The sequence below is a fragment of the Cynara cardunculus genome (assembly GCF_001531365.2).
Source record: "Cynara cardunculus var. scolymus isolate 2C chromosome LG 1, CcrdV1, whole genome shotgun sequence".
Classification (NCBI taxonomy): Eukaryota; Viridiplantae; Streptophyta; class Magnoliopsida; order Asterales; family Asteraceae; genus Cynara; species Cynara cardunculus.
This window is the reverse complement of record NC_037528.1, coordinates 46,691,869-46,710,455: the sequence shown is the minus strand read 5'-3', so window position 1 is coordinate 46,710,455 and position 18,587 is coordinate 46,691,869. Positions and strand designations below refer to the sequence as shown.

Sequence of the window (18,587 nt, the reverse complement as noted above, 5' to 3'; positions counted from 1 at the left end):
AAACCTCCAGGGTAAGCATCTTAACGTTATTGTCACTCCGTTCAGGTCTGCTTGACGTGTGTGAATGTTTCTTATATTTACATACTCTTTATTAGGAGAAGTTGTGTTATGAAGTTGTGGTTTCTGTAACAGGTATGATAGAGCAAGGGGTGTTGAAATCGGGAACAAAGACGTGAAGCTTGAATACTTGGAAGAAGCATTCACGACGTCAAACTGGATAGTGAGGATTTACAAGGTTAAACCACCGAGCAACAGGTGGTAATGTAACAACCGAGAGTTTTACTTATTACTGTTATAGGAATCGGACTTTTTCTGTTTTGGCGAAGAGTCTAGAAAGAAATCCGCGGATTCTACCTTTGTATCGAGCCTTCGTTATGTAACTTTTTATATCTCCGAGTAGGACATATCAACTCTGTTAATTTAGTATCTGTTACATACGAAAAGATTGCGAATTCGAAAGGGATTATTATGGTCATGAAAGCCTGCAAATTTGTAGCTTGTTTTTGCTACCATTTTGGTGGTTATCACTTGATTCACCATATCTTTCCTTTTCATGAAAAGTTGACTATATATGGCTTCTAAATCCTACTGAGATATATTAAGGGGCCGTTTACCAAACACTTACCCGGTAAGCGTTTACCGGTAAATTTGACACTGTCATTTACTTACCGGATAAGATTTTAGTTCACCAAAACGGTATTGTATGCAACAATTTACCCGGTAAGCGCTTACCATGGTAAGAGTCTTCGCCTTCACTTACCGGGTAAGACTTTTGGTCCTTGTCTCCTTCTTACCTGGTAAGATTCTTGATCCTTACTATATTCATCCGATAAAATAAAATGACTTGGTGTTTACTTACCCGAGTAAACGTTTGGTAAATGGCCTCTAAGTTTCTTGGGTTGATGTCTGTTTGGTAGAAACCATCAAAATGCACTTGGATTAGTATGTTAACCATAAATTCTCAGTTGTCCGAGTTATGGTTGCTTCCAAGAGCATCTCTGTTTCGTATTTTGAACTTTCCAACATTAATTATCTATATTATATTATAAAGTATTTGACAAAAATTTTTAAAAACCATTTTTTATACATAAAGTACTGTATATTGACGCATATTATTTAAAATTCAAGATTACAAGTAAATTATATATAAATACAACTTATTAAAGCTTGATGTTTGAATTCATATAACTAATTGTGGATAAACATAATCAAATAGAGGATAAACATCTCATTTTAAAATATAAAAAATCTAAAATATAATTAGAATAATTATCGAGTTCTAATAAAATAATTAATTATTATTTTTATAAGAAAATTATATTATTAAATCTATACTATATTATAAAGCATTTGACAAAAACTCTTAAAAATCATTTTTTATGCATAAAGTACTATGCATATTATTTAAAATTCAATATTACAAGTAAAATATGCATAAATACAACTTATTAAAGCTCGATGTCTGAATTCATATAGCTAACTGCGAATAAACATAATCAAATAGAGAATAAACATCTCATTTTAAAATATTAAAAATCTAAAATATAATTAGAATAGTTATCGAGTTCTAACAAAATAATTAATTATTATCTTTGTAAGAAAATTATATTATTAAACCAAATATAAATTACTTCGTTATTGTACCAAAATAAAATTATAATAAAAAATTGAATTAAAAAATTACACAAAAAATGAAGAATTTTAAATAGTTAATTTGACACTAATATCGATATATTTTTGTCAAATTTTTATGAAATCTTCAAATTTATATTTTATTCAAAAATAAAAACATCATCGTTTTCTCAAAATCACATAAGACCATATTATAATATCGACTGTGATAAAAAATAAAATAAAATATTAAAATGAAGATGTATCTCGCTGCATTGCTCGAGTACCCTTCTAATATTATTAAAATATTCAATATATTCTAATGATTCAACAAACTTTTGGCATTTAATTGGTGGGAACAATAAAGATGCGACGGTTGAAAAATCTTGATGAAATCAGTGATAAATGGACGACAAAATTGTTGATAAAAAATAAAATCCAAAAAATAGAAAACATAATGTCTTTGTTAAAATGGCATAACGTTATGCCCCAGTAAATGTAATGTTGTATTGGTTACAACATTATTTTATGTGAATTATACTGGTTTTGTTACAACTTTTAGTTTGTGACAGTTTTAAACGTATGAAACATGGCCGAATATCGATGATTTCAAATTGAAGAAATGTAAGTTTACTATCAAAATTTATCTACAACACATGAAACGAAAAAATTACATTTTCCCAGGCATGTAAAAATTGCGCATTATCATACTTCGTCGATCACGAAAATACAAGAAATCTGGCTTTTAGGGCATGAACAATCATTTTAATTTTGAGGTTCGAAAGTATTTTGATTTGTGAGAATAAACCACGGACTCGACACCTATTTATCAACGAAATTGTCCGAAAAAAACATCTGGTCCATGGGCCGAGCCTTGTGACATGTCACTTAACTAGTCAAGTTCCAAAAGATCGTAACCGTTGGTATCACCTGGTAACCAGTAATCAACCATAATTGGTCAACACCTTTACTCATATACATACTCGTATATGCGTAACTGAAACCCCAGATTTCTCATCCATTCTGTAATGATACCCACCTCTTTATCCACTAAGCTAACGTCACAGAAACAAAACTAGGAAATAGGTTTTAAAATACAGTTGGTATGCAAACAGGATTGGACTAAGTTACCAGGCTATTTTGCCGAGCTCCTTAGAGAGAGTTGTCTCACGCCCTTAGGTATTCTCTACCTACCCACATTGCCTGATAGGTAAGAGGATAGCAAGTTACAAATTCTGGCTCAGTAGGACATTGTATGCGCCAATTGCCATGTAGCTAATAAACCAATGGATATTTAGGTTCCGCAAACGGTACTTCCCGATACTGTATTTGAAGCAGTTGTTCAAATTCCTTATGATATACAACTGAAACAAGTTCTTGCTGATGGTTGAAAGGGTATGAATGTAGGGGTTGGTCTTATTTTACCAAAGGGCAAGCAAGAATAACGTAGGCAGATGAAAGAATTACAAAAGATCCTACGGTTTTAATCTGACATGTGGTTCAATAACTTTACCCATGTTATCCCATCTTCTAGTGTTGCACCCCTGGTGTCATGAACTCATTCCTGCCCAGAATCACACTTGGCCTCTTTCAAAATGACAACAATCAATGAGCCATTTGAAGCCATGAGAGCAACATGAAACTAAGTCATAAAATAGAAGGATAACATACAAGTGGCAAATCCTACAAATACCAACTAAAGTACAAGACCAAAGAGTCGATAGAAACCATCTAAGTGTGTGTTAGTTAGCATCATGACTACATTTATACATTACCAAAAGCAATGGTTCATGGAGTCTTGATCGATCCCTTTTGAGATCGTCCTTCACTTACCCAAGTTTTTAGCTGAAATGATCATGCAAACATCTACCTGCGGTGCCAAGTGTCCTAATTTCAGTGAAACACTGCTGGTTCCTAGGTTTGAATATGTGATGGTGCATTCGCGTCTGCTCCAGCCAGAGTTTCCAGTTCTTGTAACGCCCCTAATGCAGCATTTCCGTAGTTGGGATCTATGCACGGCTTCACCACGCTTGCCACTTGCTTCACTTTTGATTGCTGCAACCAATTTGGTCAGGATCAGGACAGAAAATCGGTAAAAAAACTCAAACGAACCCAGTATATCTTACACACAGGGATAGGGTTCTGGGTAAGGATGTAGAGAAACTGTTTTCATGAAGACCCATGACTTGCAAAACAAAAATTACAAGAAAAGTACAGAAAAATAGTAAAACCAAATGAACCCAGTATTTCCATGTAGAGGAAGGGTCTAAGGGTAGGATGTAAACAAAATATTGCCTTTTACGCCAAGGGGTAGAGAGGCTGTAAGTGTCAAGACTCCGGCTTGCCAAATAAAGTAGTAGGGAAGTATAGAAAAATAGTGCATAAAACAAATAGATGAAGAAGCATGACCCTGATTCTATTACTCAAGCCCATGACCTTCTGGTCAAAAAGGAGTATCCTTGTTGGGTGCATTTGGTATGCAGACATGACAAGACAGGTGATAGCGAGGTAGGTGAGTGAAAGAATTGTGGAAGGTTTTAGGGGTTATAATTTGACATGGATAGTTTAGTAATTTACCAATCTTGTCCCATCTCCTAGATATTGTTCCACCAATTTTGGTGGGACAAAAATCCAGCGTAAAGTCGTGCCAAACATAGGACAACAAGTATTTGTTATGTCCTCTATCCTGCGTACCAAACCGACCAATTGTAAAAAAATTGTTTTCGACTTACTAGAAGCTCATATTTGCTCTTCAATTCTTGATAAACTACAAGCTGTCGTGGATCTGTCACTAGTACTGCTGTCCCAGATCCAATCTGCAGTACGAAAAGCACATGGGATACAAGCCTTTGTTAATCAAAAGATGTGATGTATTCAGCAAAAAGAAGGATTCCAATGGATCCATATGATTTGTCTCTGCATAAAAAGGTATATTTACTAGCGAAAACAATAGTATACATGCGCAGAAAAAAAATCTGGGAAATCGTATATAAATGCAGATTCAAATGTACGGAAAATTTGTCGACGGAGGAAACAAATCACATCTTTCAGTTTATTTCACTGATTCCCTGACTCTAAATAAATCTTCTTTGATCAGGAAATATCAAGCATGGAATACAAATACATTCATAGACAATTCTTCTTGGATCTGTGATTTTGTAGTTGTGCAATTTCAAAATTGTAAATGGTTAGATTATTCATTAGTACCTAGACCTTAAACCCAAATGAATCTTCCAAATATAGTCTATCTACAACTTGCTAAAACGTCTGATTCACTACGAAGGTTGTTTTAGTAATAGCTTTGAAGCAGGGGCAGCAAAATCCATGGAGGTAGGGCAAAGATCTATGTTATTACGGCGGTCTAAATTCAAAATAGCTGTCAGGACCGTGATTTGATAGCGGTTATCGTGATGGAAAAGCGCTGGTATAGTGGTCCAGATAATAATTGAAATTATGCATGTATGTATATACAATTTAAACACTAAAACATCAACTTAAACAAGTCAAGTTCCACGAAAACGAAATAGCAAAAGACAATAAATTCATGACCCCTTGACCGTTAAATGAAAGTTGCAGATTCAAAAGGTTGGTTCCTGCTAACTGTTATCCTCCTGGAACGGTGGAAGAATATAAAAGAAGCCTTTGCATGGTCCTCCTGGAACCATAGAAGAACCTAAAGAAGCTTGTCACTAATCCTCGTGGTGGAACTTAGAACAGAAGATACTAAGACTGCAGCATTTGCAAATAGCGGCTATAATTAGTATGTCGTCAAAAAATACCAAGACAAACATCCTCAAATATGGTTTGAATAGTTGGCTCATTAAACCTCGTAATGTTAAGTGGGAGCATTGGTCAGCCCAAAGGGCATTACCAAAAATTTAAAATGCCCATAGTGAATTTTAAAAGCACTCTTATGAACATCTCCGGGTGCAACTCTGATTTGGTGGCATCCTCCTCTTAAATCAATCTTAGAAAAAAAAACTAAGCACCATGGAACTCATCCATTATTAATTCTTCGATAAGTGGGATGGAACATTTGTCAGGAATAGTCATCCTATTTAATGCTCTATAATCTATGCACATTCTCTAACTTCCGTCATTTTAACCTCCTCCACTCCTCCATGCAAAAGAGCTGTTGGTCCTTATTGCTCCCTGATTGAGCAATTCTTGAGTTAATTGTTCAATAAAAAAAATTGCAACAACGGGTAACGGTAGGGTAACTCGAGCAATTCTTGAGTTAATTGTTCACTGGGTTTGAACCCTCCTTCAAGGGCATATTATGATCAAACCCTTATCTGAAAGGAGGTAAAATCGTGGGGTTTCTTAAGAGATTGTGGTAAGTGCTTAATAGTTGTTGCAAATCAGTGGGAAGTGGTTGGTGTATTGGTGGGTGTGTATTCGAAAGTCATGTCATGGTATTGTTGTAGTACCTTTTCCATCCTTGAGTTACTCATTAACACGTTTTTAGATCCTTGGATTAAGAAATCAATTGTATGATTCACAAAATAGAACTTGAACCTTGCCCAACGATGTGAACCATTAGATGCCCAAAACAACGTCACAACCTTCCATAGGTATTAAGTACATATCTGCAGTAAAGGTAATTACTTGCATTTTCCACTGAAATCCTTCTATCACCGTGTCACAAACTACCTTACCACCATCTGCAACCCTTACCATCCTCGAAGGTTTTTGCACCGGCTTGCACCCCAACTTTATAGCTAATGTTGTGCCTATAAAGTTGAGTACTTCCGGAATCCAACCAACATTCTCATAGTTTGGTAATCGGCAATTCCAACTAAAGCATTCACAGATATCTGAAAGAATTCCTTGTCTAATTCTTCTTTTTCCCCATCTTGTTCTTTATCCACATCTTCAAAATTCTAAATGATTCAGCTGAGGCCATTTCCCTTGCACCGATGCCCAAACTCATACTTTTCATTACAGAAAAAACATAACCCCCGTTCAGCAGATTCAGTAAAGAAACAAAGTTGTACGATTTAATTTGGTTTGAAGGGACCTCCAGATTGTCTTTGCAGGTTGTTCATTGGCTTCTATGTGGTGTTTTGGGTTTCTGCAGGGTTGGTGATCAGTCCCGATTTGTTGAGTATGCTGGTGCTTGGAGTAGGGAGAATTGGTGATCTGATTGATGGTTTAACCTTTTGTTTGTTGCTTAGGTTAGACTCATGAATTTTTGCAAGAGCATGAGCTTGGGAAATAGTCGTGGGGTGAACATTCTCACTAAGCTTCTCACATCTCCTAACAGGGCATTAATGGGGACAATTGTAACCCGTTGATGATGCTATCAAACTCATCACGATATTCCTTGACTGCGCGGTCTGCTTTAATCCCACTAGCTCGACCATAGGGTTGTCAAATGGCTCCCCCCATCTGCCGGTTATGTCTATCATATATTGATGTAGGATTCACATGACTCCTCCCATCCATATGCCCTTGATGCCACTATAGAGCTCTACCTTCCAGGTGAATAGAGGCTAATGAAACCTTGGTATTCCCGTTAACTTGGTTCAATTGAAAAAACGAATCCACCTTATACAACCATGCTTTCAACTCATCCCCACCAAAACATGGAATTCCTACTTCCATCTATCTCAGTGAATTGGAATTACCAATTAACTCTCCAAGTTTTGGGCCAGATTTTTTATGGCAAGTGAAACCGATTTGTGTTGATGGTTTACTCACATCTTCAACAACCATATTAGGACCAATATTTCCCTTAACCTTATCTACCATCAACTGTTTTGAGCATTACCTCTAACTCTTCTGCTTGTCAATGCATCGAGATTGCTCTTATCGTTGATCAATGCCTCTTCTCCCGATTTGGGTGGTTTCATCACTTTCACATGTGCTGCACCATACCCGTGGTGATCACAATGATTGATCGCCAAGAACCACTATGATGCAAATCGAGATTGATCTCAGCTAACGCTAGAAAGATTTTGACGGTTAGCCAGAACCCTACTAATCTAGAGAGTCAATGGAAGAATGACTCGAGAAATTAGAAGAGGGAATTAACGAATTGAGAAATTGAGATTGCAGAGAAGAAACAGAGAATATTTTTCATACCTACGAGATTATTTGAGAGCTTCTTTGCTAACATCCTCATATGGAAGAGTTCCTCTTGCTGCTACGATTGGAAATCCTGTATTTTATTTGAAATCTTTTCTAATAGGTAATCTAGTATGCTGACTTAACGGTGATTATCCCTTCACAAAATAACAAACTATACGCTTCTTACCAGATGATGACACGTGGCCTTCTTAAAAAGTTGGAAATATCTATATTATTACAGTACTATATTGCCTACTACGAAGTGGAGCCTTCATTTGTATCGGGGTTGTTGGTAAGCGTCTCTTACTCGGTAAGCACTAACCAGGCAAGAGTCTTATCCCTCACTTACTGAGTAAGATTCTCGGATCTTGTTATTCTTGTTACCAGGTAAGATTCTCGGTCCTTGCCATGCTCACCTGGCAAGTTAAGCGACACCCAATAAGCACCTACCCAGGTTAACGCCCCCTTACTTTTGAAAATTGGAAGTACACACTTATTTTGGGACAAACTAAAATAGAAATATGGACACTTATTTTGGGACAAAGGAAGTATTTAGGTGTGTCAAATAGTTTGTAGGAAACGGTGGAGGAATACAACAAGGGTGGTTTTCTACTAATCTGGCAAACAAATAGGACAGTTTTTCAATTCTACCAACTGCTTAGCAAGATCTGTCAATCTCTCAACCATTTACCATAGAACAGCAGTAGCCAGACCGTGGCAACACAAACTGTAGCTTTAATCTGCTTGGATCAAAGGACGAATGGATGATGAATGACAGATCGTGGCCACACTTTATTTCAGATTAAACAGGAGAGAATCGAGAGGCAAAAAGAGAAGATCAAGAGAGACCCCAACAAAATTAGATGGCCACAGTGCTGCTAGGAAGAGACTTAGCACGCACTTATGAAAACAAAATTCATAGTTGGTCACAAGTTAAAACTCTGCAAATACTTCATTCTCCAATAGCATCTTCTAAAAACCTCCACCCACTCAACTGCATATCTTATCTTTTAAAAGAGTTGCCATCTCCAGAATGAAAATGAAAGAACTGTAATGCCCTTTGCTCAAAGCAGGCATACTGACTCGATAACCTCCGGCTCAATTTAAAAATGCGTTAGGAAGTTATTAGTATCCCAAGACTGAGGGCTTATAATAAGGGGACTCACAATTCATATCACCATTGATGTGTGATGGGTTGTCATAAAACCTTACACCACTCCAGTAATCCATGGTGCCTACAAAGGTCATCCTTAAAATGCCTCTTTTGCTCAAGAACCGGCTAGAATTTTCATACCCCCCACCCCCAAAAAAAAAATTATACTATCCTGAAGTATACCAAACTGTAAATCTCAAAAATATAACTGAAAATAAGGTCATAAAAGGGTAAGGGATCAAAAGCAACAGCAATATAAGGCAATCTAAAGTCACAAGCACACCAATCAGGGTGAAAACAAAAGTTGGCTCTTGGCTTGTAATATCAAGCATGCAGCACTAGGGGCCTTTGGCACAACCTGTGTCCATGTCTCTTGAAACCAATGCTCGTGCGCTCGAGACTCCTCGTTGGAATTAGCAGATGTGATCTCTTGCTTTCCTTAGGTTTGTGTTTCTTTGTTAGTTCTTTTTGCTTGTTTATTTCTACGTCCCTTTATCTAAATAAACATAACGCATACAACTCAACTGATGGTGTTCATCCTTTTATTGATGGATGCTGTAAAGTACTGATGTTTTGGAAATGATGGCAGACTTCAGACATCAACCTATTGTAACTCGTCAAACACACACCTGAGAAAACAAAGGGATATACTAGATGGTTCCTACATACCCATAACCCAAAGGGGGAAGAGCCATTAGATGTAAGGAATTTGATATAGAATTCCTAGAGGATTGTGACATTTCACCCTGAAAAACAAGATGAGATGAGGAATGACAAAAAAGGTAGCAACAAGTTACAGACAATAAGGAAGTACAATAGCCAAGAATATTGATAAGGCCTGCATTGTGCTCAGCAATCCCCCAATAGCAAGAATATTAGGACCTTTAATATCCGGCAAGTACAATGTTATCAACATAGACTGAACCGTTTGTCTTGTGTGTTTTTAAAATACTGAACCATCATGTTGCTTCTGCATAACTTGGAATAACCTGAGAATAGCCTTTAGCCACCAAAAACTCAGAAATTCATGACTGTCTACCAATATGGTAAGGTACAAAAATAGCATATATCAAAGCCGGCGGGATGGAGACCCAAGAGGTTCCTGAATAAAAGCTACCTTTTAGTATTCTGGGGCCTTTATATAATATAAGAAAAAAGATATCAAAATCTATAAAGTACCTTAGAGTAGGGCGAAAGAGTTGTGCTAATTGCACAAGTCAGACTACAATGTTACCAAGCAAGTGAGAATAGACACCATAATGATAGGTTCCTGTGGTACTTGTGATGGCTGGTGGGGTTGCAACAGAAGCAGACAAAGACTAGACAGGTTGCAGTTAGGGTTTTCAATTGGTAGTAGCACTGGCAGTTTATGATTGCTGGTCAGGTTATGAAAGATGGTGATGATGGTGACGACAATGAAGGGTGGTGGCAACGGGGGTGAGTAAATTTGGGTTTCTTTGATCAATGTTGCACACAGCCGTAAATAAGCTGCTGTTAAGGATTATACCGTGAAAAAATCGGAAGTTAGGGATACTTTCTGATCCTTCATAGAAAGATCCCTTCATATAGACCCATGTACATAAGATAGGGTTAACTACAAATGATGGTTACAAGAATAACTACTAAAATCTGATCTGAACTCTGCCAACACCTAGAATAAATCTTTATCAAACAAAGAACACCCATAATAAATAGAATTACAAGCGAAACCTATAGGATGATGTGCCTTTGCAAACCCCGTCATCACAAAAGTCCGCATATTGACCTCAAATTTCAAGAAAGAGACAATGAAGGCCATGAAGCTCCATCACAGAAGTCCTCATATAAACATATAAGCATGCTTAATTGCTTCATCTCAGCAAACTCAGAAATTTGGCTAAAGTTAAACCTCAAGTTGTAATACAAAAACACTCTTGACTCACGATGATCAGAGTCATTTGAGAACTTTGATTGTTATGCTTAGCTTTCTTGGACAATCATCTCTCCCTCATGCTTCATTATTGGTCATATTAATCCACCCATGCATGCAAAATGTGTTTCAAGTTTGAGTTGAACACTTCTAAATCTTCCTTTGTTTCTTTCATACCCAAAACAGATAACGATTTGCCAAAGGTACTAATATTTAAAAGAATGATATTGACATGTTGTTATCTATACTTACTATATTATAAAGCATTTGATAAAAACTCTTAAAAACCATTTTTTATGCATGAAGTACTGTATATTGATGCATATTACTTAAAATTCAAGATTACAAGTAAATTATATATAAGTACAACTTATTAAAGTTTCATGTTTGAATTCGTGTAACTAACTGTGGATAAACATAATCAAATAGAGGATAAACATCTCATTTTAAAATATAAAAATCTAAAATATAATTAGGATAATTATCGAGTTATAACAAAATAATTAATTATTAATTTTATAAGAAAATTATATTATTAAACCAAATATAAATTACTTCGTTATTGAACCTAAATTAAACTATAATAAAAAAATTGAATTAAAAAATTACACAAAAAATAAAAATTTTAAATAGTTAATTTGATACTAATATCAATGTACTTTTGTCAAATTTTTATGATATCTTCAACTTTATATTTTTATTCAAAATAAAAACATCATCGCTTTTTCAAAATCACATAAGACCATACTATAACATCGACTGAGATAAAGAATAAAATGAAATATTAAAATCAAGATGTATCTCACTATAATAGAGCGTTAATAGGCCTAGACTAATACACCTAAGGCTATACATATACTAATAGTCAACTACATGATAAAAATATCTTCAATCAGTCCTAAACTGGAATATGGATATCAATCATGCTCAATTTGGCAAACATAACATATTTCAAATAGAGTAAAACATAAATCTAATCTTCAAAACTCAAGGTTCATACCATTGTCGGATCAAACAAAAATCACAAGTGTGTTACAACCAATGGCTTCATTTTGCATTAGAAACAAGTGATGAAACATATCATGAACACAGAGAAACCAAAGCCAATTGTCATACACAAGAGCAAAGTCGGCCCAGCAAATCAAACTCTAAAAGCAGAGCAAACTAACTGCCAGAAGAGACCAAGCCAAGTACCTATGAGAGCATAGATGAATCAAGATTGGATAAGTAGTGATAAAGTGTGCATGAGGAGAGAAACCATTGTCCCACATAGCTAGTCTACAAAACTATCAGTCTTTTTATGAGGACGGGCTAAATCATGACTAGAGGTTCAGAAAAAGATTGGAGGTATTTCCAGTACCTATTAAATATGTGTTTCTCAACCATTATAGAAGAGATCCGTCTCTTCTCTTCAATTGCATCCAACAAAATTCTAATGTGTTTCTGGGAGAAATTATAGGATTGTTTCTGCAAGGTCAAATTGGCTTTGTAAATCCTAGAGGAATATTGCCATTCAATTCTCACAGCAACCTAGTTGGGCAGTAAGCCAGTAATTCCTTAAGGATAATGGTTACACATTTACCTTATCAAATCCTTTCTGGTTTGGTTTCTGAATCTGCAATTGAATTTTCTGACATCATGAAACAAATCTAAGTAGCAGAAGCCATCAGAGTAGAACAAAGCAAATCATAACACAAGAGTCCACCAAATGGTCAACCAAATTAGCCAATCATCAGTTCAGTACATATAAATATGTGTTCCCCAATCATTTGTAGAACAGATTCTTCTTTTTTCTTCAATTGCATCAAACAAAACCCTAAAGTGTTTCTGGGGGATATTACAGAATTATTTCTGTTATGTCAAACTGGCTGTGTAAATCCTAGAGGAATATTGCCATTAAATCCAGCAGCAATCTAGTAGGGGCAGTAATTCCTCAAGGATAATGATTGCACTATGAAAGCTTGTTCGCTTTCTGTATCTGCAATTAAATTTATTTACATCATCAAGCAAATCTAAGCAGCAGAAGCTATATGTGATGCAGAGCAAATCCAAGATATAGCCGAGTCATTTATGGATCAGTGGGAGAAAGAGGAAGGAGATGGAAAGTTTGGCATAAAGAAAGGGGACAGAAAGTTAGGCGACCCTCCATGCGACCTGGGTCACTTGACAAGTCATGTTACTGTGGAATTGAAAAAAGTAGCTCATGCGACTTCATACGTGACTGGGGTGCCTCCCAGCCACATAACTCTCTGGAATGAGAAAGAAGGTGTAATGGTGTATGACCACATACGCAACTTGGGTCGCATACCCAGTAGCATGTGAGGCCTAACGAGTTTTTCAAGTTTGTTTCTTTATTTAATTAATTGTTTTTTCATTCTTCCTAGTTGGTTTAGGATTAGTATTTCGTTTGTCCTAGTTAGGTTCTAATAATTTGCTATTCTAGCCTATAAATAGGTCATTTGTAACCCTTAGATTTCATATTCTAATTTCATACATTGATATCAAGAGTTTTCTCTCAATCTTGGATTTATTCCGTTTTCCGTCTTGCATCAATATGGATAGAACAAAGAAAATGTAAACAAACACAAGAGTCCACCAACAGGGTCAACCAAGTTAACCAATAAGACAATGGGAGGTAACCCAACTAAGTAGCCCACCAGTCATGTCACTCGATCCAAAAGCGCTTCACAAGAGACCACTAGTTATGGATCTGCTTCAGGAGGCAACTCCTCGGCGCCCAAAAAAAGATGCATCATACTCATGATCATGAGAAGCCAAGTAACACAGCCAGTCCATCCACAATTTAAGTAAATCCAAACGATATAATGATTGAAACTCTCCATGATTTAATTTTTGTTTCCGTTAAGATATGTTAGAGACCCCTTTTGCCTCGTCTCCTGGACTCTTGACATTGACATTTTCCTTCTGAGGCCCATTTTACGTGGCAATGTACTACCATCTGTGGCATGGCACCATCTTCAAAATGCTTCATGTATTTATATCTATGCTTAATCTACTCTACTTTCCTATATAAATGCGTAGTTGTGCCATTTTTATCTCGTTAAGGTATCCCAATACACCTATAAGCCATCTTACTTTGAGTACATTTTTTTGAGCACATGCATAATAATTATTGCCTCTTACAAAAAAAAAAAAAACTCGTATGACACTCTGATAACCACATATTTGAACCCATAGCTATAGTCAAAATACCTTCATTTATATTGATTTTATATATTTTATGAGCTACCTAATCCCCCTGCTGTTATGTTTATTGATAAATAGGAGTGACAAGGGGTGAAAATGGTGAAATAGTGCCCATGGTACTTTTTGGGCAACTTAAGTCGAGCCAAAAGTCGCATAAGCCCTTGTAGAGCATAATTTTTCAAATTTTTGCAAGGCTGATCATATTTTCTCAAATAATTGAAGGCTTGGGCAAACGAACCAAACGACATAGGAAGACGGTTTTTAGGGCCTTTTAAGGTTTGGAAGCTGCCATTTCTTAAATCTTAAGGAGATCGATCATTTTTCGGCAGAGAACAAAGGGAGGAACAAAGGAGGCAATTTTGGAGGCTTCAATCACGTTTTCTTTCCGTTAATTAGGTAACTTAGGTTTTAGGTCTAATATTTGCATTCCAAGTTAGTATTTTTCTTTTCCGCTCAGCAATGTGATTGTAATCATTTGAAGCTTGGATTTGTGTTGAGACTTCCAATCTGAATATGGTCCCCTTCATGTTTCATTTATGTTAATCTTATTGAATATCTTCATCATTGTTTGGTAGTTCAAATTGATAGGGTCCACTGATTTGTGTAATGTAACTTTGAATTTCTAATCGAAATTGAGGATTCGTAATTGTTATTAGTTTCGATAAAGTAGAAATCAACACTTGAACGACCACCAGATTATTTGGAACGTTTTATAGGTTTTCATAATCTAGCTTAAATGAATGGGTGTCAATCATTAGATAGAATTGGTGTTTATCTAACTATTAATGCAATTAGTAGCTCAATTTCTATGATCGTAACCAGAGTTGTTTTAACTAATTAGAGACTTGTTATAAAGCTTCTCATGATAGTCTAATCATAAGGACAAACAAAGTGTACGGTGCATATCAGCACTTATGGCCAATTTAGAATTGATCAAGAAAATGTGTTTGGGAAGTTATACACAAATCTGAACTTCAATTGGATTATAACTCATTGTTGGAAGCTTTCTTTTTATTGTTTATCGTCTTTAATTTTCATAGGCTTAGTTTAAAATCTCAACCCAAACCCTTTCCCAAATTTACATAAAGCGTAGAAGTCAATAATCTTTCATGGCCAATCCCTGTGGATTCGACGCTGATTGCCACTATTGCAATTTAGGTTGTAATTTGAGGTAATGGGAAAATTATTATTTGTCGAGATCGACACCGTCACACTGTTTTTCTGCTAATAGTCAAGTGCATGTATAATAAATCACTACGCGCCTCCAACTTAGCATGAGTATCTTTTTGTCATGTACCAGAACCCTTTTCTAATGCTAATCCATATATAGTGCAACTCATAACCATAACATTAATTGTAAATTTATTAGTCCCAGCTAAAGATTGATGAGGAATGCTTCCCGTACATATAACAACGTGATGATACTGAATATGCACCACTAGAAGGAAGTGGGGAAGAAGAATGGGAAAGACGACTAAGACGAATGGAGAGAAACACTTTCCAAAAAAGGTATATTCAAGGATGAAGAATCTCAAATGAAACAAATACAGTACCAGAGGGCAGAGGCACCAAGTATGGTACTAAAAATAGCAACTACTAAAATGGGAGGCAAAGGACCACAACCACAAGAATAGAGTAATACTTTTGGTGTAGCGTACAACTTAACTTACTAATGATTAATATTATTCCGAATCGGCCATAAGGATAGTAGTACCAAAATTAGGTGTGTTCATCTAAATCGCCAAACTGTATAAACCGACCACACCGCAAAGCGCAGTTTAGAACTTCTGCGATGCGTTAGCGATTTGCATTTTTACCGGACCGCACTACGCGGTGCAATTTTTAAGTTAACAAACAGCGCTTCAAACCGCACCACATCGCACATTATATATATATATATATATATATATATACCAACTTATATATAACATATATAGGATAATTGGGGTAATTTATGTAATATTTTTAGTCTGAGGTAAAAAAAATTACTTCTTAGACTATTCTTTATTATGTAATATGTATTTAAGAATCAGACGCATTTAAACTTTATATTTGTTTGGACTATGGTCAAGTTATCGACTTACTGTTGATTTGATAAAGAAGTTTTAATCTTATAATTATTGGATTGTAGGCATTAAGTGTGTTAGGTACAAACCGCATAAACTACACTACACCGCATTTCGCAGTATGCATTGACAAATCCAAGAATTAATTTTGGTGACTGGGGATAGATTTTAATATAATATTGTTGCCTTATGGTGATACTCCGAAATTCGGTTTTCATTTGGACATATACCAAGAAAGATAGTTCAAATCAATTTCCTAGGCATTGAAGGAGTAGAGCTAGTTTGCAGAATACCAACACTATTCGGTCCGGTATTGATACTTTCCATCTTCTAAAATCTTTCCACTTTTTCTTACCGAAATAATAAAACAAGTTACATATCAATAAACTGTGACCTATCATTCAAAACAATATAAACAACAATAACATTAACACATAGGCTGATTAAGATGCTCTTAAGTCTTAACATCAAAGTCAAAATCAAACTGTAACTTTAACAATTAGCAAATAACTTCACATATAAATTAGCCCAAATATTTGATAAACATAATATATATAAATAAGTAAATAATACTACCATTTACCATATTAACATAAAACTCCTAACAAATAGCATCAAATTGTAGTTATTTATTTATTGAAAAAACAAAAACAAATAAAAAAGTAAAAGGGTTAGTCAGTTAGTGGACGTGGGTTTTCAAAGGAATACATGTGTGGAGCTCAAAAAGAGATTTCAACTTTGAGTTTTGGAGAACTCAATGGTGTCAGGCCGTAAATTGAATGGTGTCAAGAGGTTAAGTTCATGGGAAAATTTACAAATCAGGAGATTAAATTGAAAGGAAATTGATTTTTCTTGTAAGTTCGCTGGGTCAAGAGGCCCCATCATTAAGCTGTGACTCCGCCACTGACGGAGCAATTTTTTGCAGTTTGAACACCATGAACACCCCTAACCAAAATATAATATTTAAGCCATATTGACTTTTCAATAAAGTACCCATCTTTCAGGCTCCCACAACCTCATTCTAGTAAAGAAAGTATCCTTGAAGTGTGTTATTAATGAACCTTATGCTGCTACTAGACATTAGAAAAGGCCCCATGTATGAGCACTGATCATGCTAATATCTCCGTGTTAAAAAATACAAAAAAAAAATTAATCAAGCCTATGAGACAAGTCCAGTTCACAACAGAACTAATAACAATGAATGATCAAAGAATCAAAAGTTAAAAAGAGAATTAAAAAAAAAGATGGAAATGAATTTTATACCTTGCTGGGCCTGCCCACAGGTTTTCCAGTCAGTTTATTATTGGCACCACCACTTAAGGAAGGCCGACCAGACCTTCTTGAAGGCAATCCACTCTCGCTAATGCCACCATTGACAGCCACATTTTGTGCAGGTCTCAAACTTGGTCTGCCTACAGCCCTCTTGGGCCTTCCTCTTGGCCTCAGCACATTCCCAGATAAAGGCACAGTCACAGGTCCAATATCGATTCTCTTTGGTCTACCACGACCCTTCTTGACTCTACCACCATTTGTGCCCATCAGAACTGACATCATTTTAGGCTTCCTTACTGGACGCCCAGACCCTGTCTTGCGTGCCTGAATTTCACCACCAGAACCAGCAATATCACCACCAGGACCAGCCACATCAAACCCACAAGAACCAGCAACCTTTGGTGGACGACCACGGCCCCTTTTCGCCACCACTGACGTGTTCTCCGTTGGTGGAGGCGATGGAACCACAACACCATCATCACCCAATCCTAGTGAAGCAAAAAGAGGCTCAGCGCCCCCTCCAGAATTTCCTTGAAAGTCTGAACCAGAACCATAATGGAGGTGAAGATCTTGGCCAGTAGGAGCTAAATGTGTTTGAGTTTGGAAATCCTGGCCAACACCCACGTTGTATTGAAACTGGGGTTGATAAGGTGGGACATCAGCATCAAAGGGTCGTACATTTGGCAGCGGATCTTGTACCACGAACCCAGAATCAGGTCTCAATTTTGGAGGACGGCCCGGCTTTCTTTTTAACAAACCAAGCGAATTTTCGGCATTAACACCAGCAGTAGTAGCAGTAGCATCAGTAACATTAGAAGTACCACCAAAATCAAGGGAAGGATGGTAACCAGTGGATGTAGGAGGTTGAAAAGGAACAGATCTAGGAGGCAGCATGTAAGAATGTTTGACCATCATGAGCTCACCCTGGTTCTTCAGACGTTTCAAGTGGTGAGTCAACAAGACCGAGTGAGTCGGTGGTAAATTAGTGTACTCTTTCTCTATGTATTTAGATATAGCTTGTCTACTCGACCCATCTTTATCTTTTAGAGCAGTAATTGCAGCTGTTATCATCTGATAAAAAACAGAAATAAATTTACAGACCTAATTTAAAACAATTATAAAACAGTTCCAACACAATTAGACGACGGTAAGTTGAAGAGAGAGTTGTTACCTCGGCGTAGGGTGGGTGCGCATGAGTAGACGGCGGAGGAGATGCGTCGGCGACGTGATCGGAGGTCATCGGCGGTAGATCCGTATTTGGGTCCATGGAGAGAGGCTGATAAGGATAGGGAAAGGG

The 18,587-nt window shown here is 36.4% G+C and overlaps 1 protein-coding gene across 5 annotated transcripts; it reads right to left on the bottom strand.

The window, feature by feature from the left end:
- Window positions 1-3,237: 3,237 nt before the first annotated feature.
- On the bottom strand, window positions 3,238-18,587 carry LOC112510191. Of its 5 annotated transcripts, none has more exons than XM_025115521.1 (4): window positions 18,462-18,587; window positions 17,282-18,361; window positions 4,344-4,427; window positions 3,238-3,666 (listed from the first exon to the last, which is right to left on the bottom strand). In XM_025115521.1, exons 1-4 carry the CDS (start codon window positions 18,555-18,557, stop codon window positions 3,526-3,528), a joined length of 1,401 nt encoding a protein of 466 aa, XP_024971289.1. In that variant the 5' UTR covers window positions 18,558-18,587; the 3' UTR covers window positions 3,238-3,525. The 5 variants fall into 5 exon arrangements, with proteins under 5 accessions (XP_024971289.1, XP_024971313.1, XP_024971321.1 ...); XM_025115553.1 differs by lacking the exons at window positions 3,238-3,666; window positions 4,344-4,427 and adding exons at window positions 11,528-11,939; window positions 12,328-12,360; XM_025115529.1 differs by lacking the exons at window positions 3,238-3,666; window positions 4,344-4,427 and adding exons at window positions 11,900-12,212; window positions 12,328-12,375.

Coding starts and splice junctions, on each gene's coding strand:
- LOC112510191 (XM_025115521.1), bottom strand. CDS start 18,557: ATGGACCCAAATACGGATCTACCGCCGATGACCTCCGATCACGTCGCC. Junction 18,362..18,461: donor CGCACCCACCCTACGCCGAG/GTAACAACTCTC, acceptor GTTTTTTATCAG/ATGATAACAGCTGCAATTAC. Junction 4,428..17,281: donor CTGTGGGCAGGCCCAGCAAG/GTATAAAATTCA, acceptor TTCGTACTGCAG/ATTGGATCTGGGACAGCAGT.